The sequence below is a fragment of the Capra hircus genome, chromosome 7 (assembly GCF_001704415.2).
Source record: "Capra hircus breed San Clemente chromosome 7, ASM170441v1, whole genome shotgun sequence".
In the NCBI taxonomy this organism is placed as follows: domain Eukaryota; kingdom Metazoa; phylum Chordata; class Mammalia; order Artiodactyla; family Bovidae; genus Capra; species Capra hircus.
The window spans coordinates 108,112,583-108,139,286 of NC_030814.1; the positions used below are offsets into that span (position 1 = coordinate 108,112,583).

At 37.4% G+C, this 26,704-nt stretch overlaps 1 protein-coding gene across 2 annotated transcripts in view; it reads left to right on the forward strand.

The window, feature by feature from the left end:
* Nucleotides 1–26,491, forward strand: part of CNOT6 (CCR4-NOT transcription complex subunit 6) — an 89,477-nt gene extending 62,986 nt beyond the window's left edge. Inside the window, exons 5-12 of one of the 2 annotated variants that reach the window (XM_018051626.1) lie at nucleotides 13,542–13,631; nucleotides 13,728–13,796; nucleotides 15,029–15,186; nucleotides 15,995–16,149; nucleotides 16,875–17,029; nucleotides 17,924–18,154; nucleotides 19,898–20,100; nucleotides 22,059–26,491. In XM_018051626.1, coding sequence (XP_017907115.1) covers nucleotides 13,542–13,631; nucleotides 13,728–13,796; nucleotides 15,029–15,186; nucleotides 15,995–16,149; nucleotides 16,875–17,029; nucleotides 17,924–18,154; nucleotides 19,898–20,100; nucleotides 22,059–22,271 — 1,274 coding nt within the window. In that variant the 3' untranslated portion in view covers nucleotides 22,272–26,491. Of the gene's footprint in view, nucleotides 1–13,541; nucleotides 13,647–13,727; nucleotides 13,797–15,028; nucleotides 15,187–15,994; nucleotides 16,150–16,874; nucleotides 17,030–17,923; nucleotides 18,155–19,897; nucleotides 20,101–22,058 lie in introns of both variants that reach the window. The other variant, XM_018051625.1, reaches the window with a different exon arrangement.

Sequence of the window (26,704 nt, forward strand, 5' to 3'; positions counted from 1 at the left end):
CAGAAAAATATAAAATGTAGCCAAGTGTAATCCATATAAGGACTACCAGAATTAGCAATATTTTGTCACTTTTGTGTCTGTTTTTTTTAATGTGAAAGAAATAAAACGTTACAGAATGTTAAGGCCCTCTTCTTTGTTCGTCTTCTAGTCTCTTTCTCCTCTCAGGGACAGCTTATGTCCTTCTGGTTTAAGGTTTTTTTGTAATCTTATAGTATATACATATTTACAGACCTTAGCCTGTATTCATTTCTCTAAAGATTTTGCTGTTTTTGTTCAGTCACTAAGTCATGTCCGACTCTTTGTGACCCATGGACTGCAGCACGCCATGCTTCCCTGTCCTTCACTGTCTCCTGGAGTTTGCTCAAACGCACGTCCATTGAGTCTGTAATACTATCCAACCAACTCATCCTCTAAAGATTGCAAACTTTATTTGAGGTTAGGGTCATTGGTCACAGGTTTTATACTGATTCAATGTACGTAAAAGCCTGTGAAAGTAAATGCTGGGGATGGGTAGGAAAGTCTTTCTGGCACCTTCCGTTTTGATTCCTTGGTCTTCCATTTCAGAAAGAGCCTTTACTATTTGATATTTGTGCTGTTATGTTTCTCTCTTGGAAGTATAGTTTCACTGAGATGTTTGTATATCTCAGCAATTCTTTTGGACATTGTTACGTATCTCTCTGTAACAACAGTCTTTTCACTTAATTTCACCGTTTTAAGACAGATCTCTGTTATTTTCCCGAGCTTTGCAACTTTGCATTTTAATGTACTAGCTACTAAAAAACGGTTACATTACCCTTACTCTCTGAAAACTTTCATAATTTCTCATATCACTGTTCATTATTTGAAAGAGAAAATGTATCACTTTGTTCAGAAATCAAGTCTGTTTGCTATATCATCCATTCATACAGAGCCAGAGTGTTTCTGCCATGTAAATCAGTTCATACCATTTTCTTTAAAGTTGTTTGCCTAAGGCTAGCATGTGTCACTTTTTTTTTTTAAAGTTTTTCCATGTTCTTCAGAATTGTTCTACTGTGAAAGATAGGACTATAACCTTAGATGCACATTCATTTTTTAAAACAAATTTTGAGGTACTTAAAAGATTCACATGAACCTATAAGAAATAATGCAGAGAACAATTCATGTGCCTTTACCAATTTCCCTCCAGTGATAACCTCTTTCAAACCTATAGTACAGCTTCACAACCAGGGTATTGGTTGGGAAGCTCCCCTGGAGAAGGGAATGGCTACCCACTCCAGTATTCTTGCCTGGAGAATTCCATAGACAGAGGAGCCTGGCGGGCCACAGTCCATGGGGTCACCAAGAGTCGGACACGACTGAGCGACCAACACACACATGCACAGTCAAGGCACAGAACGGTGCCCTCACCAAAGGATCCCTCTTGTTGCCCTTTAATAGCCACACTTGGTTCTTCTTGCCCCGGTTCACTCCTTAATTTGTTACAACCGCTAAAAAAACTTTCTGTAATCTTGTTATTTCAAAAATAATATGCAGAACTTCCTGGTGGCTCAGGGGTGCAGAATCTGCCTGCCAGCGCAGGAGACAGCCGCTTCGATGCCTGGTCTGGGAAGATCCCATGTGCCTCAGAACAGTGAGGCCCATGTGCCACAACACTGGAGCCTGTTTTCTAGAGCCTGCGAGCCTCAGCTCCTGAGCACAAGTGTGACAACTACTAAAGCTCAAGCACCCTAGGGGCACTGCTCTACAACAAGAGAAGCCACCTCAATGAGAAACCCATGCTCCGCAGCTGGAGAACAGCCCCTGCTTTTTGCACCTACAGAAAAGCCCGCACAGCAGTGAGGACCCAGTACAGCCATCAAATTAATTAATTAATTAAATTATTTTAAAAATACTATGTAAATAGAATTATGCTGTGTCTAACCTTTTGAGTTTTTTTTTTTTTTTTTAACTCAGGTTAATTCTTTGGAAAGTCGCCCAGGTTGTTGGGTGTTTGCATGTTTATATTGATGAGTAGTATTCCTTGGTATAGATATATATCTTCATGGGTTGTTTAACTGTCTTGCTGGGTTTTTATGGAGGCTGCATTTTGTAGGTCTAGTTGATTAGATCATTGGCTGTTGGTGTTTTGTCCCTTCTGGGGGTGGGACTGAAAGTTCCAGCCTTCTAGTCACATAATAGTTCTCTTAGCAATGAGCCCTATCTTTCAGAGAAATCCAGATATCACCTCATCAACATGAAGCATCTTTATCAATCTCATCACTTAGGAAATTTCAGAGGTTCTAGGATCTATGTACCAGGAACACCAGACAGAAAGTAAATATATATTCCTTATTATAAATCATACTGTCACACAGGGTATTTTATATAGCAAAAGTCTTAAATTTTGATAAAGTCCAGTTTATCAGTTTTTTTGTTTCTGTAGCTTACTTTTGGTGTCCAGTCTAAGAGCTCTTTAAAATAGCTCTATATGCCCAGGTGTCCAGCACCATTTGTTGAAAAATTTATCCTCCATTGAATTGCTTTTGCACTGTTTTTTGTAAATCAGTTGAACATATCTGTGTGGATTCTCTTTTCATCAGTCCCTGTGTCTGGCCTTCTGCCAATATCACATAGTTTTTGGAACTTGAAATAGAGTAATAAGTCTTAATAGATAGATTCTTCTTGTCTGTGGTTATAAGAAAATATTGCTGGGATTTTGATAACTTGTATCAAATTGGGGAGAACTGACATCTTTACTATGTAGTGTCTTCCAATCAAGAAATGTGCTATATCTTTCCATATACTTAGATCTTCTTTGATCTTTTTCATCAGTGTTGTATAGTTTAGGTATATAAGTCCTGTAAATATTTTGTTAGACTTAATACTTATCTTTTTGTTTGTTTTGAGTGAATATAAATCATAATGTATTTAAATTTTGCTGTCTGTGTGTTCATTCCAGTATGCGTGTGGTGTGTTAATGGCTTCAGTTGTGTCTGACTCTTTGTGACCCTGTGGACTGTGGCCCAGCAGGCTCCTCTGTCCATGGGATTCTCCAGACGAGAATGCTGTTGCAGTGCTCTCCTCATGTTAATTCCCTGTATACAGAAATATGGATTTTTAAAGTTTTATTTTATATCCTTCTACATCGTAGAACCCAATTTTAGTTTTAGGAGTGGGTTTTTCTTTCTTTTTTTTATAATAGGTTATTTGGTAATTACAAAATTTTTTTCTATGTAGAAAATTAGTTACTTGCAAACAGGAACAAGTTTATTTTATTTTTTCCAATATGTATGCTTCCCCTGCCTTTCTCTTGCCTTATGGCACTTACTAGAACTTCCAGCGCTATGTTGAGTAAGAGCTGTGATGCAGATATCCCTCCTTTTACCTGATCTTCGAAAGTATTGTTTTCATTTATGAGTATAATGTTCAGTTCAGTCGCTCAGTCGTGTCTGACTCTTTGCGACCCCATGTATCGCAGCACGCCAGGCCTCCCTGTCCATTGCCAACTCCCGGAGTTCACTCAGACTCATGTTCATCGAGTCCGTGATGCCATCCAGCCATCATCCTCTGTCGTCCTCTTCTCCTCCTGTCCCCAATCCCTCCCAGCATCAGAGTCTTTTCCAATGAGTCAACTCTTCGCATGAGGTGGCCAGAGTACTGGAGTTTCAGCTTTAGCATCATTCCTTCCAAAGAAATCTCAGGGCTGATCTCCTTCCCAATGGACTGGTTGGATCTCCTTGCAGTCCAAGGGACTCTCAAGAGTCTTCTCCAACAGCACAGTTCAAACGCATCAATTCTTCGGCGCTCAGCCTTCTTCACAGTCCAACTCTCACATCCATACATGACCACTGGAAAAACCATAGCCTTGACTAGACAGACCTTAGTCGGCAAAGTAATGTCTCTGCTTTTGAATATGCTGTCTAGGTTGGTCATAACTTTTCTTCCAAAGAGTAAGCGTCTTTTAATTTCATGGCTGCAGTCACCATCTGCAGTGATTTTGGAGCCCCCCAAAATAAAGTCTGACACTGTTTCCACTGTTTCCCCATCTATTTCCCATGAAGTGATGGGACCGGAGGCCGTGATCTTTGTATTTTGAATGTTGAGCTTTAAGCCAACTTTTTCACTCTCCTCTTTCACTTTCATCAAGAGGCTTTTTAGTACCTCTTCACTTTCTGCCATAAGGGTGGTGTCATCTGCATATCTGAGGTTATTGATATTTCTCCCGGCAGTCTTGATTCCAGCTTGTGTTTCTTCCAGTCCAGCGTTTCTCATGATGTACTCTGCATATAAGTTAAATAAGCAGGGTGACAGTATACAGCCTTGACACACTCCTTTTCCTATTTGGAACCAGTCTGTTGTTCCATGTCCAGTTCTAACTTGCTTCCTGACCTGCATACAGATTTCTCAAGAGGCAGGTCAGGTGGTCTGGTATTCCCATCTCTTTCAGAATTTTCCACAGTTTATTGTGATCCACACTGTCAAAGGCTTTGGCATAGTCACTAAAGCAGAAATAGATGTTTTTCTGGAACTCTCTTGCTTTTTCCATGATCCAGCGGATGTTGGCAATTTGATCTCTGGTTCCTCTGCCTTTTCTAAAACCAGCTTGAACAACTTCCAGCTTGAACACCTGGAAGTTCACGGTTCACGTATTGCTGAAGCCTGGCTTGGAGAATTTTGAGCATTACTTTACTAGCATGTGAGATGAGTGCAATTGTGTGGTAGTTTGAGCATTCTTTGGCATTGCCTTTCTTTGGGATTGGAATGAAAACTGACCTTTTCCAGTCCTGTGGCCACTGCTGAGTTTTCCAAATTTGCTGGCATATTGAGTGCAGCACTTTCACAGCATCATCTTTCAGGATTTGAAATAGCTCAACTGGAATTCCATCACCTCTACTAGCTTTGTTCATAGTGATGCTTTCTAAGGCCCACTTGACTTCACATTCCAGGATATCTGGCTCTAAATTAGTGATCACACCATCGTGATTATCTGGGTCGTGAAGATCTTTTTTGTACAGTTCTTCTGTGTATTCTTGCCACCTCTTCTTAATATCTTCTGCTTCTGTTAGGTCCATACCATTTCTGTCCTTTATCGAGCCCATCTTTGCATGAAATGTTCCCTTGGTATCTAGTTTTCTTGAAGAAATCTCTAGCAGTAGGAATTTTGTAGATTCTCTTTATCAATTTGAGAAAATTTCCTTCTGTCCTTTTTCTGAGCATTTTAAATCATGAATGGGTATTAAATTTTGTCAAATACTTGTTTTATATCAGTTGATATGATATAAAATGTAATTTTTCTTCTTTAGCCTGGTAACTAATTTTTGAATATTGAACCACGCTTGCATTCCTGGAATAAAATCTGCTTGATCATGATGAATAGTTTATTTATTGCCCATGTGTGTATCCTAATATTTTTTTAAGGATCTTTGACTCTCTATTCATGAGAGATGTTTGTATTTTTGTTTTTTGTTTGCTTTTACTCACTTTGCCTGGTTTTGGTATCAAGGTGATATGCAATTCAGTTCAGTTGCTCAGTCGTTGTGTCCGACACTTCGTGACCCTATGGACTGCAGCACACCAGGCTTCCTGGTCCATTACCAACTCCCAGAACTTGCTCAAACTCACGTCCATCGAATCAGTGATGGCATCCAACCATCTCATCCTCTGTGGTCCCCTTCTCTTCCTGCCTTCAGTCTTTTCCAGTATCAGGGTCTTTTCCAGTGAGTCAGTTCTTTGTATCACGTGGGCAAAGTATTGGAGCTTCAGCTTAGCATCAGTCCTTCTGATGAATATTCAGGACTGATTTCCTTTAGGATTGACTAGTTTGATCTTGCAGTCCAGGGGACTCTCAAGAGTCTTCTCCAACACTGCAGTTCAAAAGCATCAATTCTTTGGTGCTCAGCTTTTCTTTATGGTCCAACTGTCACATTCATACACGACTACTGGAAAAACCATAGCTTTGACTGGATGGACTTTTGTCGGTAAAATAACGTCTCTGCTTTTTAATATGCTGTCTAGGTTGGTCATAACTTTTTTCCTAAGAAGCAGGCTTCTTTTAATTTCATGGCTGCAGTCACCATCTGCAGTGATTCTGGAGTCCAAGAAAATAAAGTCTGTCACTTGTTTCCATAGTTGCCCCATCTGTTTGCCATGAAATGATGGGACTGGATGCCATGATCTTAGTTTTATGAGTGTTGAGTGGTAAGCCAGAGTTTTCAGTCTCTTCTTTCGCTTTCATCAAGAGGCTCTTTATTTAGTTCCTCTTCGCTTTCTGTCATACGGGTGGTATCATCTGCATATTTGAAGTTATTGATATTTCTCCCGGCAATCTTTATCCTAGCTTGTGCTTCATCTAGTCCAGAGTTTCACATGATGTACTCTGCATATTAGTTAAATAAACAGGGTGACAATATTCAGCCTTGATATACTAAAATTACGCTTGGAGACATTAATACCCCTCTCTCAAAAATATTTTGAGTTTTGTTACTTGATGGATACATATTCAGAATTGCCAGTTCTTCTTGAGGATCGGCCCTTTGTCATTACACAAGACCACTCATACTGTGGTAATTTTCTCCCAAATTTACTGTATTTGATATTGATGTAATCACTTCTGCTTTTATTTGATTAATATTTGCATGATTTTTTTTTCCATCCTTTTCCTTTCAACCTGCTTAGACTGATATATTTGAATTGAGTTTCTTGTTTATAGCATATAGTTGGGTCAAGTTTTTAAATCCATTCTGCCAGTCTCTATCTTTTAATTGTATATTTAGACCATTTACACTCACTATAATTATTGATTTATTGGGGCTACAGCTGCCTCTTCATTTTTTGTTTTCTATTTTTTTCTCCTTGCTTTGTTTTCTGTTTTCTTTTTCTTGCCTTTCTATGGGTTACTTGAGCATCTTTTTATATTACCATTTTAATTTGTCTAAGTAAACCAAGGCTATGGTTTTTCCTGTGGTCATGTATGGATGTGAGAGTTGGACTGTGAAGAAGGCTGAGTGCCGAACAATTGATGCGTTTGAACTGTGGTGTTGGAGAAGACTCTTGAGGGCCCTTGGACTGCAAGGAGATCCAACCAGTCCATTCTGAAGGAGATGAGCCCTGGGATTTCTTTGAAAGGAATGATGCTAAAGCTGAAGCTCCAGTACTTTGGACACCTCATGCGAAGAATTGACTCATTGGAAAAGACTCTGATGCTGGGAGAGATTGGGGGCAGGAGGAAAAGGGGACGACCCAGGATGAGATGGCTGGATGGCATCACGGACTTGATGGACGTGAGTGTGAGTGAACTCCGGGAGATGGTGATGGACAGGGAGGCCTGGCATGCTGCAATTCATGGGGTCCCTGGCGTGCTGCGATTCATGGGGTCGCAGAGAGTCGGACACAATTGAGCGACTGAACTGAACTGAACTAAAGTACATTTGAATGATCTATTTGTATATCTTCTTTAGTAGTTGCTCTTTATTTCTTTGGTGTTTAGCTGGAATAAAGATGCTGCTATCTATAAGTTTTGTTTTGTTAGGTTGCCGTTTCCTGGTCCTTTGGCTTTTGTTGGATTTTTTTTTTTTCCTTGTTCCCATTTATATGTTCAAGTTGCTGGCTTCTTCAGTTCTGTATCTGGAGTATGTTAGGCAAACAGTTCTCTACTGTGTTCCTCAAGTCCTGGTCATTCTGCCTTCTTACCCACATTTCATTCAGTCTTATGTTTCTTTACAGAGGCGTTAGTTGTTTTTGGTAGGAGGAATAGGGAAAAGTATGTTTACCTCATCCTTTCAGAAGCAGCTTCTCTCACTTACTTTTCTTCCTTAGTTTTAAGGGCTCAGCATCATGTTTTAATTGCAGGATTGTGTTGTACTTTTTAAGTTTACCCTATGTATTTTTCCAGGCAGTGAAAAGCCAGATTAATTATAAATTTAAAGGAATTTCAAAAAAGTACTCTTATGTTGTGGGAAATATACCATTTGACTTCATCCATTTATTGTTGTTATTCAGCCACTCATTCATGTCTGATCTTTTGCAGCCCCATGGACTGCAGCACACCAGGCATCTCTGTCCTTCACCATCTCCCAGAGTTTGCTCAGACTCATGTCCATTGAGTCAGTGATGCTATCCAACTATCTTGTCCTCTGTCGTCCCCTTCTCCTCCCGCCTTCAGTCTTTCCCAGCATCAGGGTCTTTTCCAGTGAATTGGCTCTCTGCATCAGGTGGCCAAAGAAATGGAGCATCAGCCCTTTCAATGAATATTCAGGGTTGGTTACCTTTAGGATTGACTAGTTTGATCTCCTTGCTGTCCAAGGGATTGTCAAGAGTCCTCTCCAGCACCACAGTTTGAAAGCATCAATTCTTTGGTGCTCAGCTTTCTTAATGGTCCAACTCTCACATCCATACATGACTACTCGAAAAACCATAGCTTTGACTAGACGGACCTTTGTTGGCAAAGTAATGTCTCTGGTTTTTAGTGTGCTGTCTAGGTTTGTCATAGGTTTCAAACCTTCCAAGAATCAAGCGTCTTTAAATTTCTTGTCTTCAGTCACTGTCTGCAGTGATTTTGGGGCCCAGAGGAAGAAAGTCTGTCACCGTTTCCATTGTTTCCCCATCTATTTGTCATAAGGTGATGGGACTGGATGCCATGATCTTAGCTTTTTTGAATGTTGAGTTGTAAGCCAGCTTTTTCACTCTCCCCTTTCACCTTTGTCAAGAGGCTCTTTAGTTCCTCTTCCCTTTCTGCCATAAGGGTAGTGTCATGCGTATCTGAGGTTATTGGTAATTCTCTTGGCAGTCTTGATTCCAGCTTGTGCTACATCCAGCCCAACATTTTGCATGATGTACTCTGCACGTAAATTAAATAAGAAGAGTGACAGTACACAGCCTTGACATACTCTTTCCCAATTTGAAACCAGTTCATTGTTCCATGTCTGGTTCTGACTGTTGCTTCTTAACTTGCATACAGGTTTCACAGCAGACTGGTGAGGTGGTCTGGTATTCACAACTCTTCCAGAATTTTTCCACAGTTTGTGTGACCCACATAGTTAAAGGCTTTAGTGTAGTCAGTGAAGCAGAAGTAGATGTTTTTCTGCAATTCTCTTGCTTTTTCTGTGATCAGTGGATGTTGGCAATGTGATCTCTGGTTCCCGTCTTTTTAAAATCCAGCTTATACACGTCGAAATTCTTATTTCACGTACTGTTGAAACCTAGCTTGGAGGATTTTGAGAATAACCTTGCTAGCATGTGAAATGAGTGCAGTTGTGCTGTGATTGGAACATTCTTTGGCATTGCCCTTCTTTGGGATTTGAATGAAACTAACCTTTTCCAGTCCTGTGGCCACTGCTGAGTCTTCCAACTCTGCTGGCATATTGAGTGAAGCACTTGAATGGCATCGTCTTTTAAGATTTGAAATAGCTCAGGTGGAATACCATCACCTCCACTAGCTTTGTTCATAGTGATGCTTCCTAAGGCCCAGTTGACTTCACACTCCAGGATGTCTGACTCCATCCAGGTGACTGATCACACCATCGTGGTTATCCGAGTCATTAAGATCTTTTTTGTATAGTTCTTCTGTGTATTCTTGCCACCTCATCTTTATATCTTAGAAAGTCAGATCCCTGTCCTTCACCGTCTCCTGTATTTTGCTCAGATTTGTGTCCGTTGTGTTGATATCATCCAACCACGTCATCCTCTGTCACCCCCTTCTCCTGTTGCTCTGGATCTTTCCCAGTGTCATTGGAATGAGTCAGCTCTTCACTATAGGTGGCCAAAGTATTGGAGCTTCGGCATCAGTCCTTTCAATGACTATTCAAGGTTGGGGTTGATTTCTTTAGGATTGACTGATTTGATCTCCTTGCAATCCAAGAGACTCTCAAGAGTCTTCTCCAACACCACAGTTTGAAAGCATCAATTCTTCAACTCTGCCTTCTTGATGATCCAACTCTCATCCATACATGACTACTAGAACAACAATAATTTTGACTATAGGGGACCTTTGTTGGCAAAGTGATGTCTCTGCTTTTTCATAATGCTGTCTAGGTTTGTCATAGCTTTCCTTTCATTGAGCAAGTGTCTTTAAGTTTCATGACTGCAGTCACTGTCCTCGGTGATTCTTAGAGCCCACAAAAATAGAATCTGTCACTGTTTCCACTTTTTCCCCTTCTGTTTGCCATGAAGTGCTCGGACCAAATGCCATGGTCTTAGTTTTTGAATGTTGAGTTTTAAGCCAGCCTTTCACTCTAATCTTTCACCCTCATCAAGCGTCTCTTTAGTTCCTCTTGCTTTCTACTATGAGAGTGGTAACATCTGCAAATCTGAGGTTGTTGATGTTTCTCCTGGCAATCTTGATTTTAGTTTGTGATTCATCCAGCCTGGCATTTCGCATGATGTATTCTGTATATAAGTTAAATATGTAGGGTGACAGTATTTAGCTTTGACCAACTCCTTTCTCAATTTTGAACCAGTCCATTGTTCCATGTCTGGTTCTGTTACTTCTTATTGACCTACATATAGATTTCTCAGGAGACAGCTAAGGTGGTCTGGTATTCCCAGCTTTTTCAGAATTTTCTACAGTTTGTTGTGAGCCACACAGTCAAAGGCTCTAGCATAGTCAATGAAGCAAAAGTATGTATTTTTTCTGGAATTCTCTTGCTTTCTCTGTCATGTTGGCAGTTTGTTCTCTGGTTCCTCTGCCTTGCCTTTTTTTTTTTTTTTAAACTTACATAATAGGTTTATACTTAACATAGTACTTCTCACCATGGAGATGTTACTCAGTTAATATAAACATTTTTTGTTTTTTGTTAAACAATAGATCTCTTCTCCATTTCAGTGTCAATATAAAGTATTCTTTTTACATTAAATCTCTCCATTTCAATGTTAGATACATTGGATACATTTTCTGAACTTTTTCCCACACAGAGATAAGTTTTAATTTCTGACGAACTGTATTTAATGTCTAGGTACAGTACTAACTTGGGAGATAACAAAACAAAAATCCAATAAAAATATGGAGAAAAAATTTCTCAGTGATGCAGGAGGCAGTGATTATAACTGAACAGTGGCAATTTCCTAGGATTCTGGGCAAGAGTTTCCTTCTTCTTACTGAGAATTCTGAAACTATGAAATATTACTTAGGCAAATTTCAGCAAATGCAAATTACAGATGGCATTTTCCAGTGCATTATCTGTTGTGACAAAAACATGTTGTTTTCCCTTTAACACAGTATATCAATCTGTTCCTTTTTATAGGAAAATAACCAATAATATGAAACTTTTCTATTAACTGTTTCTTGGGAACTTTCAGACACCAAAGCTCAGTTCTGAAACTCAGTAGCACAAAGATTTTCAGAGGAAGGTTTGATTCAGGAGGCCCTTCAAAGTCACATCTGTCCATCTCTTTTTTGTGCATACACCCCCAAACAAGCACAAATGCCTGTAATGCTGAGAATCACACCTAACAAGAGAGCAGTTGCATCTCCGGCTTCTACTGCTTCAACAACAGGCAGCACCAAAAGCAAAGAAAAGAGGGCTAGGAACAACTGTGTTGAAACTGAGATCATGATGTGGCTGGTTCTTGAAGGATGAAGATCTCAAAGAAGGCGGTACTGAATTCTGTCTGACTCCCTTCCAGGAGCTTCGGATGCTGAGGCTAAGAGATTCCACGTGACAGTGCCTTCAAGGAAGCAGCCATTACAAAAAATCTGCCTTTCCTTTTTTATATCCGGCTTTTACATCTGGAAGTTCTTGTTTCACGTACTGCTGAAACCTAGCTTGAAGGATGTTGAGCATAACCTTGCTATCATGTGGTATGAGGGCAATTGTACAGTAATGAGAACTTTCTTTGGCATTGCCTTTCTTTTGATTTGGAATAAAAATTGACCTTTTCCAGTCCTGTGGCCACTTCTGAGTTTTCTGTATTTGCTGACATAGTGAGTTCAGCACTTTCTCAGCATCATCTTTTAGGATTTTAATTAGCTCAGCTGGAATTCTGTAACCTCAGTGATTGCCTTTAAATATTTTTTATGCTAGAAAGTAGTAAAAAAGACAGCATTAAGTGTAATCTGGTTAGAATGGGGTGCTTACCTGGTACTGAAAATTTTTTAGTTGACTTCATTTTCTCAACACACCCACAGGGTCCTGGTAACTTTCAAGTTACAGCTACCTGTTTCATAGGATTGTGACTAAATGAAAGTTTCAGGACTCTGGTATCTGTGGGGCTTCCCTGGTGGCTCAGAGGGTAAAGCGTCTGCCTGCAATGTGGGAGGTCTGGGTTCGATCCCTGGGTCAGGAAGATACACTGGAGAAGGAAACGGCAACCCACTCCAGTATTCTTGCCTGGAAAATCCCATGGACAGAGAAGTCTGGTAGGCTACAGTCCGTGGGGTCGCAAAGAGTTGGACACGGCTAAGCAACTTCACTGGTATCTGTGTTGTAACTTGTCTTCCTGCAATTAATACTTTGCATTTATAGGAGCACATTTTTACCTTTACAGTTACTAAAATGGTAGAGATCTTAAAAGCCAACTAATTTAGCTGTTCTTCCTACCCATGTAATCTGGCTTTTTGTGAAGGATATTCCACTATCTCACAGGTTAGGGCATGTTATCTTAAATAGTTCTAATGCTTACCATCCACTTCTCTTCTGAGCTGGCTTTCTATTAGATCCTGCCCCTTGTCCTCATTCTGCTTTTTGTGTCTATTCTTTCACAAGAGAAAAGAATAAATGCAAATTACTTTTTTTTCTTTGTTTGGTGGTGATTCTTAAATTCCATATTTAAAAAAAAATTTCGAATGACCAAAATGTCTTATTATTTTAACTATCTTCAGTCTGTAGAATTTACTAGTCTTTCTTAAAATGGAACATGGATAGGAACTTTGGTTTTAAACAGTGTGCTGTGTTGTTACTTCTCGTATGTAAGAAACCCTTCTGAGAGAATTTCAGACTCTTAACAGTACATGTAAATCATTGCATTTGCTTTCATTTTGGGCACTTATGAAACAGTGATTGAATTTGCTGTTGGAATACTGCTCTGGGGTTTTCCTCCTTCATTAGTGAGTTAATCTTAAACCAAATCTGTCTCATTTTGCTATTTCATTCTTTAGAATTTTAAAAAATCTAAGTGCTAGACGGCATTTTTCAGTAGGATATTTCCTTATTAACTCTGTAGCATTCTTAAATTACGATTCTCAGGTTGATTATATTGGCTCTCACCTTCCCTTCTCCTAGTCCTTCTTGCCACTGTTCTCCAATCCCGTTTTACTTGCTTTTGATCATTATGAAAGTGTTGAAGCGGCAGGGTCAAATGCAGAGCACTATTAGATATCTTCTAGATTGACGTCAGGCCATTAGTAATCATTTTTGGATACTTCTATGTAATGTGGTATGAATTATTTTTACTCTTCACATCAAAAACTGAAAAAAATATTTTTTTCTAGTTTGATATATTGAGTTAGTATATATATTTATATATGTGGTTAATATATACAATTACATAGTTAATACACAAATGATGTGATAGTTTTGGTATTTTTTAAGTTTTGAAATATTTTAACATTTGTCTTTGTTTCATTTTACCTATTTTAAAAATATTTCCAGGAAATCCACTTACCCAGGACATATTGAACCTCTATCTGGAGCCAGATGGAACAAGAAGGCTACTGAACTATTTGCTTGATAATTTGGCAGGTACTGCAAAAAGAAGTAAGTGGTCATTTGATTAAACCATATTTTTAGAAAGACATCTAAGAATATTGTTTAATTTTGTGTTTTATGTTCAACTAGTTTCAACAGAACAGCCACCTCCAAGATCTTGGATTATGTTACAAGAACCAGACAGAACACGGCCAACTGGTTGGTAACCTGATTTTTGTTTTAATCTTATTTTTACTTTGTCTTTATAAACCTAATAGTATTGTTGGTATGCTTTAGTTTATGGGCAGTATTACAGTAGAACACTTAAGGTTGATTTGGTTTGAAGATAATAATAAAGGCTTGTGTGAGTGAAGTGGAAGTTGCTCAGTCGTGTCTGACTCTTTGTGATCTCACGGACTGTTGCCCGCCAGGCTCCTCTGTCCATGAGGATTCTCCAGGCCAGAATGCTGGAGTGGGTTCCCTCCTCCAGGGGATCTTCCCAGTCCAAGGATTGAACCCAAGTCTCCTGCATTGCAGGCGGAATCTTTACTGTTTGAGCCACCAGGTGTAACTGGCCTCTGTATAATCATTGTTGAGGAAAGTTTGTATAAGGCAGTACTTCTCAGCCAGGGGCGGTTTTATCCCCCAGAAGACATTCAGCAGCGTCTGGAGATATTTTTTCATTGTCAACAAGTGGTAGATGTGCTCTTGGCATCTTGTGGCTAGAGATCAGAGATGCTGCTGTGCATAGCACAGCCCTCAACAACAAAGAATTACCTACTCGTGATGTCAGTGGTGCTGCTTTTGAGAAACTCTGTTCTAAAGTATTGATCAAATTCAGTTATAATAAATACACCCAAATCTTTCTATATTGTAATTTCCCAAATTCTACAGTGTTCCAGCTGTATGATAATACAAAATTATAAGATAGCGAAAACACCTACTTGAGAGAGAAATCAAGCTAATGACCTCTAATCTTTTAAAATTGTATGAAGATAGTTTGGGCACTTCTGTCGGGTGTGCAGTGGTGTTTTTCTTTCATGTGAATTAATAGTTGCTTTGTAGTAGAAGAACAGAGATGGCTGTTAAGAAAAAAAGTATGTTTTCTTAGATAAATGTCAGATTACATTCTACATGAATAATTGCTGAAGTGGTGGAGGGAGCATAGAAATGAGGAGCCTTGGTCTTAGAAGCTGAAGGACTCAAGATCTTAGTCTGTTTCCTTTTGAACCTTCTGTCTGTACTTACTCAGTGGGAAACACAATTATTATTTATATTTGTTCATATATCTGTTCTTCCTTTATTATCTGACTTATGCCATGTCTGGCATATGGCAGCTTTTCTGTGAGTATATTATGGAATGAATAAAGTCAAACTTAGTTTTAAGTGAAACAAAATTAATTTTTTTTTTCTGCCACGTGTGTGAATAAGTAAAGCTATCTTTCCTACAGCCTTGTTTTCTGTCATGTGCTATAATGTTCTTTGTGATAAATATGCGACCCGGCAGTTATATGGCTACTGTCCATCATGGGCACTAAATTGGGACTACAGGAAAAAGGCCATTATTCAAGAAATCTTGAGTTGCAATGCTGATATCATAAGTCTTCAGGTAAGTCATCAGAAGAATACTTGTTTAAATTGCAGAAATGCCCCTTGATCAAGCAAGGAGTAGCTTGAGTATGCATTACATTAACACATTTGAAGTCCTGGCTTTCGCAGTTCTTAAAATACAGACTTTTCCTGTATTGACTGAATTCTGGGAACATTCGCCGCATCCTGTGCTTTTAGCACTGTGCTGCCAAATTAAGCAAATGGGTTAAGCTGGGTGTTTAGGTGATTGCTATTACAGCTAAATGTTTACCTGCTCCTCCTTTATGTCCTTCCACACTATTTTTAATCGGGTGGCACTGTCAAGGTATAATTTTGCTTTACTACCAGTGGTAATTGAATAATTAGGGCCAAGTGGAAAGAACATTGAATCTGGTAGACAGTAACTGGGTTCTCAGTCCAACCCTCATAATAACTTACATGACCTTTGGCAAGTGACTTTCTCCTTGTGGTCTGAAACTTGATCTGTGGAGTTCCTTCTCCTGCTCTGATTTTTGTTTATACCAGTTTTAATATAAGGAAATATATATATAAGGAAATATAAAATATAAGGAAATACATATGCATGGGGTATATGGCTTTCCATTCTTTACTCCTAAACAGCAAAGAGGTACTTTATTAACAGGTACCTGTAAAATGACAAGTAGGTGTTGTGATTGATTTCAGATAAATTACATTGAAAAGATGTAATTCTTCATTATTCAGATTAGTCCTTTGAATTTATTTTAAGGTCTCAAACTGTACATATAAAGATAGTGCATAGGACTGGTTTTTGTCTTATGAAATAACTGCTGTTTACAATTTTTCAGGAAGTTGAAACAGAACAGTATTACAGTTTTTTTCTGGTAGAACTGAAAGAACGTGGCTATAATGGATTCTTTAGTCCTAAATCTAGAGCTAGGACAATGTCAGAGCAAGAAAGAAAACATGTTGATGGCTGTGCAATATTTTTTAAAACAGAAAAGTAAGTCATCTTCTTTCTTTCTTCTTTTTCTTGGGGGGTCCATGCCATGTGGGGATCTTAGTTCCCTGTTTCCCTGCAGTGGAAGTCAGAGTCCTAACTGCTGGACCACCAGGGAATTCCTCAGTCATCTTACTCTTGAAAAGAAAATATTCTCTGAATTTGCAGGATGAGGGTCAAGGGAATGGAAATTAGTTGGCAGCTAAGAGAATGAGGCACCATATTATTTCTCAAGAAAACAGTACTATGATTTAAAGGGTTTTGTTTTGATTCATCAGAAAAAATGTTTTTGGAAGACATGTTGAAAGTTCTGCTGTTTTTTCAGGTGTCTTCTAGGGTTTAACTCCAGTTGTTAATTGAAACACTTTGTAATTGCATTCCCTCTGGGATGGTAGAGAGATTCTTAAGCCCATACTTTGGAAGAAAATTATTTTAAAATTGTAAGATGGAATATTCCAACATGAAACCTAAATAGAAGATGACTGTATTGTCTTAAGATGACTGTATTATCTTAAGTTGTAAAAGTTTCTCAAGATGTTATTTGTATCTGTGGCAGACTGAGAGCAACTGAAATGGACATGGGAAGCTTAGTGCTAAGTGTGGAGGATTTTCTGTAATGTAATTTACATGTCATCATATCTGTTAAGGAAGTTGGGGGGAAATTGCATTTACCACAAAATGGATGTCTTGGTATCCCCAATTTTATATTTGTGTGTGTTTTGTTTTAGATTTACTTTGGTTCAGAAACACACTGTTGAATTTAATCAACTAGCAATGGCAAATTCAGAAGGGTCTGAAGCCATGCTGAACAGAGTCATGACGAAAGATAACATAGGAGTGGCTGTACTGCTAGAGCTTCGAAAGGAACTGATTGAAGTATCATGTGAGTGACCCTTTCACTTCCTATAAAATCTGGCCTCCAAAATGGAATAGACGACACAAAATGTTTCATATTAATACTCTTGTCTAATGCCTGAAGAAATTCAGAATTTAAATCTTTTCAAAAATCTCATCCATTTTTCTCTACTGCAAAGCTCAAGAAGAGGAAGCATTGCCTAGAAAAGTATTTCAAATCTTAAAAGGCATAAAACAAGGTTTTTTCTGCTCGAGAATTTGTCACATAAAATACTGAAGTAAATATTAGTTAAAATAACTGCTCAGAGAGAAGAATTCTGTACACGTAATACAAGTTCTTGGCAACAAGGATATTTCTGTGTTGACTTCTCTTCCTGCCCTGCTTTTAGTCATTATTTTAAAGGTCTTAAGTCTTGGAGAAATGGACCACCTATTTCAGATTAAATGTATATTTAGAGAGTGATCATCATGCTAAGAACTGAGACTTTTGTCACTTGAGGAGCAGCTGGAAATGGGGATATATAATCTGAGGGATAGAAAAGATGGAAGATGGAACTTAGTGACTTTTTAAAATGTTTTTTTAAGAAAAAGGATGTCCGTTTAATTTTGTGGTGCTCAGTTTAGGACATCTAGAAAATCAGAAGTTTTAAGGAGCTGGAACTATTTAAAAACCAAGCTGTCCCAAATAGAATGGGCTCTCTTTGTTCAAAGAGTCAATACCCTGTGCTGGAAGTCCTCATCCCAGAGGCCAGATGTCTGTTTCTCAGGTTTGTTGCAGAGGGTAGATCAGTTTTCAGATGGGAGATTTTCAACCAGATTTTAGCGTTTTTTTTTTTTTATCCCCAGGACTCTGAGATATTACTTGCTTTCAGACCCTGTGAGAATATATGGGCTTTGTTTCTTTTCTTTTTATCTGATATAGCTGGAAAGCCACATCTTGGAACAGAAAAGCAGCTTATTCTCGTGGCTAATGCTCATATGCACTGGGACCCTGAATACTCTGATGTGAAGTTGGTTCAAACGATGATGTTCCTCTCAGAAGTGAAGAATATTATTGATAAAGCCTCGAGAAGTCTCCAGTCCAATGTGTTAGGAGAATTTGGAACTATTCCACTAGTGTTATGTGCAGATCTTAATTCTTTGCCGGACTCTGGTAAACAAAACAATGCTATCTTACATAGAACACTTGCTGACTTAAAATGTTTTTGTAATGTGTTGTTTCTGATAATTCCAAATCTAGTCAAAATGAAAATTCAGTTTATAGTGGCCACTATCAATCAGGTTAAAAATTTTTTGTGTGTGTGGAGTAGGGAGACCATTTTGAAAATGAAATGGTATTATTACCACTTCATTATAAAATGAAATAGTAAATGATAATGGTATTATCCTCTGGATATTATCCAGATGTTAATCATCTTCAGAAAACACATGGGCATATATTATTGTCCACATGTTATATGTATTGCAGACTCTGAAAAGGTTATTAAGACAGACTCTGGGATTCCAGCATGTGGTAATATAATCCAGTTTAAATTAGACCATATATAACACAATCTCAAATTTTGGTAGACTTGATTAGAAACATTGTGCACCTCAGTTGGAATTTGAGATTTTTCTGTTTACACAGGTCAGACAGTGGTTTTAACAAAAAAGGATCAAGAATGTTGATATTTAGTCACAGAGTGGAAGAATACAGAAAGCCTTCTTCTTAAACTTTCCCATAGATAGTACAGTGAGTAACAGCCGTACTTTCTTGGATACTCAACAGAACTTTTCCTTGAACTTACTTGCATACATGAATGCGTGCATTCACACACATACACACTTGAAGTAGTTAAATTCAGTAGCATATTGCTGCTATCACAATAGATGAAAGAAAAGATAATGAAACAAAATTTATGTTAAAATCTGTTTTGGGGGAAATAAAGGTGCCTAAGATCCATAATTCTTTAGTCTGTCTCATCAAAGCCATCTGGGGATTACTGGAAAGTTCTTTATTTGCTTTTCATCCTCCTTAGCTACAAAATATGTGAGGGACAAAGAGAGACTCTTGTCGCATGATACAGATCTTAAGACTCATTTCTGTGTTGCATTGTAATAACAAAACACATGGAAAAATGTCTAGTTTTAGTAAGGGATTAAATGAAAGTTAAATATTTGCAGAGCCCACCTATGCCTGTGTGTGTGCTAAGTCACTTCTGTCATGTCTGACTCTGTGATCCCATGGACTGTATCTGTCCAGGCTCCTCTGTCCATGGGATTCTCCAGGCAAGAATACTGGAGTGGGTTGCCACACTCTCCTCCAGGGTATCTTCGGAACCCAGGGATTGAACTCAGGTCTCCCACATTGCAGATGGATTTTTTTACCATCAGAGCCACAAGGGAAGCCCCACCTTATGCTTAGCACACTGGAAAAATAGTGTCCAGAGATGGTGAGATGGCTCTGTCATTCTTTCATAATTCATGTATTCATACGCACAATGAATCCTAATCTTGGTATTTCATGCTAACCCTGAGCAGAAGCCTACATACTAAGATGTTGACTGTGGTGTTAATTAAAAAAAAAAAAAAAGGAATAACATGAATTTTAAGAAATAGGGAACTGGTTTAACAAATACTATATATCAGCCCTGTTGTATTACACAATTATTAAAAAAAATAATTGAGATGACATAAGTTCATGTGGTACAGTAAAGTGTAAAATATTCACTGTGATTAAAACCATGGGAAAAATGTGTTTATACAAGTTTTGGCAAAGGTGGAAAATAGTGAAACATTTTAAAAAGTGAGAATATGTGTGATTTAAAACTTTACTCTTGAATTACCTGTTTAGTTATGTATTGCACATTGTATATTATACTTAACAATGCAGAAAGTACATTTATATTCTTTATAGGTGTTGTAGAATATTTGAGCACTGGTGAAGTAGAAACAAATCATAAAGACTTTAAGGAACTGAGATACAATGAAAGTCTTACGAACTTCAGCTGTAATGGGAAAAATGGGACACCCAATGGAAGGATCACTCATGGCTTCAAGTTGAAGAGTGCCTATGAGAGTGGCCTGATGCCTTACACCAACTACACGTTTGATTTTAAGGTGGGTTTTGAGGTGAAGAAACATTGAAAACTCCATTTTTTTTTCAAGAGCATTTTATAATTTTGTGATGGCTTGAAATGTTAACACTCAGAATGGAATTAAGCCATCTCAAATTAGCTGACAGCAGTATTCTTATGTAGAATTCTATGTGATTAGAATTCCACCCCTACTTTATAGATATTATTAGAATCATTTCTAGGGTTAGAGATCAGATGAAATAATGATATTAAATGATATTAAATAATGATATTAAATCCTGTCATCTCTTCAGGGCTTTTTTTTTAAAAATGGGCTCATTACTAATAGCTGGATATGCAGGACCATTGTATTTTATTTGATGTTAGTTTGATGTTCTGTTTCTTCTCTTTCAGTTTAACTGAAACTGTACTATTTGAGAACCAAAATGTAGTTTACTATTAGCTGTTGTAAATTTTCTAATACACATATTGTTTATATGCCTTCTTATACAATTAATGGATTATTACAATATGGAGTTTTTTTCCTAGTAATTCTCCTCATTTTTATTATCTGTGGTTGTTTAGGACTTGTGTTCAACTGTCCTTTTTTGCCATCTTTTGCATTTTTGCTCTCTTAAATCCTAGTTTTCCATTTCTAACCTGCTGAAAAAATTATCATTCAGGTTAGATTGTCTATTAGAATAGTGTAAATACTTGTGTTAACTGTTGCTTAATTGTAGAGGGGAGGGTTATTTAGACTCCTTTGAGAAACTTTTGAAAACTAAAAAATTTTTTTATTTGACTTTTGAGGATCTATAGAACCGTAGATAATGATTTAACACTGGGCAGAGATGAGTATGTATAGTTAAAGAGAGACTAGAGTAGACTGGGCAAAACTAATGTGTAAATGATGATAGTAATCAAAGAGGTGGAAAACCATGACAGTATAAGAACTTAAATGCCAAGGAAGGAAAGCCTTTCTAGGGAAAGAGGAGTGAGTGTTAAGCTTCAGAAAGATTTGCTCAGAGTTGTCTGTAGAGGTGTTCAGAGAAACTAGAATACAGTGAGTTGAAGAGTAACTGAGCAGTGAGAGAAAAAACCAGCTACAGATTTTCGTTTCAAGGAGGTTGATGGCAGAAGAGGGGAGGATGATAACCACAAGATGGGAGAGATTAGAGGTGTTTGCCTTCTGACTACTGTTACTGGTGGAAAATTAGGAAGAATTTAGAACGTGCTTAAATACTTTTGGCCAAGAGCATGTAAAGGACAGACTGTTACAGTTACTGGACAGAGAGGAGCAAACTAAGAGTATCCTAGCTCTGTGCCAGATGCTGTGCCTGAGTGCTGTTGAAGGTGTGAAAGGCAGAGATGTGCTTGGCCTTTGTGACATCATAGTCTGGTGGGAACATAGATCTCAGCCACACAAATGAGTATATAGTTGCACTTAAGGGTGTATATTAGCAAGGGAAAAAATCAGGTGGTAGCTTTAAGTGGATGAGGGTAGGATTCCAGAAGGCCTTGGGAAAGTAATTAAACTTGGCACTTGAAGGTTAAGAAGGATTTAGTCAGGTGACAAGTAGAAGAAAGTGTTCCGGACATGTGTGGAGGCCCTGGAGGAGGACGGAGCTTATCACCTACAGGAAATGTACCTCAGTTCACACCCTGCTTCCCCAAAAAGGGCTAGTACGGCAGTGGAGTAGTGAGCAAGGAAAAGTGTCACAAATTAAGTTACGAAAAAGAAGCAGAGGCCATATCATGAAGGATTCTTTAGGTCTTGTTAAAGATTTTGAAACGATCTACATAGGAGGAAGAAGGATTACCATCCCTAAGGTTTCTTCATTCTCAATTGGGGGTCGTTATTTGATCTATGTAATAACTGCCCTTTTCTACAGCCTAGTAAATTTCTCTGTTTACCAAACACGACTGAGGATATGTCTTGAAAGTTCTCAGTATTTCAGTGTCATTTTATGTGTCTTTTTCTTTTTGCCTTCTGTTTTTCAGGGTATAATTGACTACATCTTCTATTCTAAACCTCAGCTGAACACTTTAGGCATCCTGGGACCTCTGGACCACCATTGGCTAGTTGAGAACAATATCAGCGGCTGCCCACACCCACTCATCCCCTCTGACCACTTCTCACTTTTTGCACAACTGGAGCTCTTACTGCCTTTCCTGCCCCAGGTTAATGGCATTCACCTTCCTGGCAGGAGGTAGTCAAGTACCTTCAGAGGATGACCTCAGTTTTACTCATAAACTTGTAAAAATTCTGAATATAGGGGAGTGAGGTATGGCCACTAAGATTTGTTTGTTTGTTTTTTCTTAATGGTGATTTGAGTTTTCAATCTGATCATTTGATAAGGATATAGTATGAAAGCCAGGTGCTAGCAAACAAATTCTGAGCCCAGTATGCTTTATATACTGTTAGACAGGGATTGGTGTGTTTGCACCTATCTTTAATTTGTTGCAAATAATTTTCCTGTTTCTTCTATCCAATATAATATTTTCATGCCTTGAAATAGGAAACTGAACAGCATATTCTCTTTGCACAGAAATCTGTAGCACTACTTTTTTGAGGCCAGTAATAACATCCAGAGATCATTCTTCCATACTTTACTCCCTCCTTTTTCAGACTTGTTTGTAAAATATAGAATTTGAATTTAGCCTTTATGATTGTATATGATCCACAGAAGACCTGATTTATGAAATTTTGTACTAAAAAAATCAGATTTGGAAATGATTGTATTGTAATCTAAGGCTAAGGTTTTTTTTACCTGTTTCATGTGTTATAAAGCTTGTAAAAGAAGTTGCAACAGACTTTCTCTGCTGATGATTTGCACTGTTAGGGTTTTGTTAGCCCTTTTGTACTACTTTGTTTTTAAATGGAAAACATTAAATTTAACTCTGTTTAAAGTTTAGGACATTTGCTTGGACTAGAGACAACTTACCTATGAATTCCTGGATTTTTGCAAAAAACTATTTACCAGGACAGATAATCTGAGTAGTGAATGATCTGAAGGCATTTATGGACTGAATGTGTAATGGTTGATATATGTACATTCTGATATTTTAAAATCCTTAACTTTTTTAAGTTAAAAAATTATGGCTGCTTAGGTACAGCTTCTTAACTCCTTTTCAAGACACTTCTTGTCCTATCTCCACTGTGCCTGCCTGAATTTGTTCCCACCAAGCACTGCCTGTGCATGCAGAGAAAATCTGTGCATCCTCTTTTGTATTTTTTAAATACTGTTTAACATTTGTGAGAGTTTTATGAAAATCCTTTTGTATGAGCTGTGGGTTTTTTCCATTGTGAAGCATTGAATATCACATTTTGGAACGTGTTCATAGGGTGGGGATCCCTGGGTCTTTGTTTGCCAGACCCAAGCACTGCTTTTTGGCGTCATTGCACAGTGCTGTTCATCACCCAGAGTACTACTATCATGTGAATTCTTTTTGTTTTCCATGTATTCCTTAGTTTCCATGTTTTTAAAAAATCATTCCCTTTTTTTAAAAAAGAAAAAAAGTGATTTTCCGTTTATGAAGCAGTATAAAATAAATGAGATGTATTTTCAAAACAGGTCCCTAAGACAATACTTCAGATCATTTTTAAAGTGACCAAGTCATTTTAATATGTCAACCAAGATAAAAGATATTATACCTTGTATTTTGCCTGTAGTGCCATTAGTAGAATAGAGATTAAAGCCAGCTTTAACTTTGCAAAGTGAACTCCTATATGTTCTGTTCTCATTCATTCATTCTCTCAAAAAACAAATGAATTCAGAGGGAACTTGGTCTAACTGCTTTTGTTTCAGCTGCAGGCAGGGAAGCAAAAGGACACCATGTATCCAGTGAGCATTAAGAAGAGAAATTGTTGATTGTTAATAACAGTTTTTATACAGAGAATGAGTCATTTTGGATAATGACTTAAAATTTTATGAAAAATGTTCAGCACTTAAATGTGCTTATTCTAAGAGAAAATAAAATTACACACTGTTTAAGTAAAAGATTCTTTTTTTTTTCCTTTAAAAAAAAATTCTACAAAAGGTTTTGATCTTGAATCTTTGTCTGGGACCTGGTTTTTCCTTTGAGGTTTGCTTTTTCTTTCTTTCTTTTTTTTTTAAGATTTTGTTGTGATAGTTTTTTATTTTTTGCCTTTTGTTTTACGTTGTGCTGACACCAAACACATCTGGTTTATAATCAGTACATTGGAAAGCTGGTATTATTGATATAGAACCAATGCATAGCTTTTTTTAGGGTTTCTTTTTGGGTTTTTGGTTTTTGTAAAGTGTGAATAAAAGATGTTTACTCATTTTTCCTAAACACTGTGTTGGTAGTGTGCATCATGACAGTTTCCAGCAAAGGCAAGCTGGAGCTGGTTGGACTGATGAGATGAAGGAAACTGCTTGAGCTTTATGGAAGAAGGGGAGAAGCACTTACTCTGTTTTTAATGGAGGATGTATTCTTTTCATAGATGCTGGAACTAGAGTGCACTTGTTAGATGCTAAAGGTTTGAGCTTTACACAAAATATTTTCATCTGTATTTGTTATTGTCTACAAAATATTTTAATTTGGAGCCAGCATACTAAGATACAATGGCTGGTTATGTCTTGAAAATATTTGTTCTTGCCTCTTCTAGGCATACTGCATTCTGTGGGTCAGCTTGAACAGCTTCTCCACCTTATTAGATAGTGGTAAATTGAACCAGGAGTATAGATTTACAACCATAAGCTTCAAAAGAGAAAAATTGTTTTCAGTCTATAGTGAATAAATGATCATACCAAAATAGACTGAAACTTCGGTTAAGCAAGGTTTGTGTTTTAAATATTTTCTGTGTTCTGGATAATTTCCAGTAACCCGTACTCCCTAAAATGCAGTAAATAAAAAAAAGAAAAACTAGTAAGTTTTCACAGTATAGGTTTTCTTCAAAAATGCTGTAACAAACATATTTAATGTGGTGTTGCCATAATGTAATTTCAGTGTTCTTACAGGATAAACCCATCTTATGAATATTTTGCAGAAAATTTGGGGTATATTTTCTTTTTAATGATCAGAAATTCACAGGTGCTCAATTCCTTGTAAAATCTCTTAAAGTACAGTTTACTGTTATTAGTGGCTGATTATTTATGCTTTACAAACTTAAATAATGTTCATCAAAATTAACTTATGGCATAATTTTAAGTTGTAGAAATAAATTGTTGATTGCAACTTAACAGTCCTAGAAGATAAGCAGGGAACAACTCCAAGAAATCTTTTCTATTTTACTTGATGTAGTGACAACCAGGAAAACTTGAGTTAGCACTTTGAAACCTAAGGACATGATTAAATTGGGTGGAATGCACTTCTAAAGGTTGAAATTAAAATTTCAAAGCTCTTCTAAGATGTCAAGTTTTCAATAATAAGTTTAAGTTTTTGTATTCCACTTTTTACTACTTAAACTTACAGAATTTCCATAGTAACTTTTAAGGTTTGGGGGTTATGCTATATAAGTACAAGAACCATCCTGGGCAGAACAACAATTTATAGCAGATTTGTTCTTTTAATGAAACAATAAGAATAACCAGCTGCAGAGAATTCAGAGAACCTTTATGGCAAGTGTTTATCCCCCACTTGTAAACAGTGTTTTAAGATGTTCATTTTGCTCTTTTCGGTTACATAAATTTTAGTAACCGTTCTATTGAAATAGTGTCTAAAATAGAGTATCTAGTTTTTATTCACAGTACATTATATTATGTAATGCACTGGACTAACTTTTGTTTACCATTCATGTAACAAAACCCAGCACGTTATCTGCACTAAACTCAAGGAATGTCCCATTTGCCTAGGCAGCTCTTTAATAAGGGTAATGGGAAACTGAATATGACCTATGGACTGATGGTAACAAGGGCTTTTACTGTTCTTTTCAGTGGAACCTTCATTGTAACTAGCTAGTATTATATTTATATACAGGGTCTCTTTTCTTTACTGATGTATTTTCCTACTCATAGCCAACCAATAAATTCAATTATCTGTTTCAAATATTTTTAAAGTGTAATTTGTATAGCTGTAGTACTGAGGTTTGAGGAGATACATGTTAATCAGCAGACCACCTATTTAAAATTCTGAGTTCTCTGGAACAGAGTTGTAACTCTTTGAAAGGGAAGAGTGAACAGGGCCCGTGATGTGGGGAGATGATGTGAAATTAAGGATCTCCTTATTGCTGTGTTATCCTGTGTAACACATCTTTGCCAAAGATCAGTTTTATATTTAGGCAACTGATGGTCCTTTTGCATTTGGGTTTTTTGTTGTTGTTACCATATACCTCATAGCATAAGAAATGGGCTCGTGTGTCTTTCATCCTTTGGAATGAGCTTGACATATTTTGAATAAATGCTTTTAAATACAGTAGCAAACATTGTATTGGTGGGGTTATACTAATTAATTAAATGTTTTAATTGTTACATGTATATTTTGTTGTATATATAAACTTTTAAAATGTCTGATTTCTCAACTCTTCAGAGCATTACGTCTATTTACTTTTTAGAAACTACTTCTTTAATAAATAAATGTACATTTTTATGTAGATGCTGGGAAAAAAATCCTTTAAAACTACAGCACAATTTAGATAAAATGTTCGCTGAGATGTCCAGTTTTTAAAGCAGGCATTTTCTACA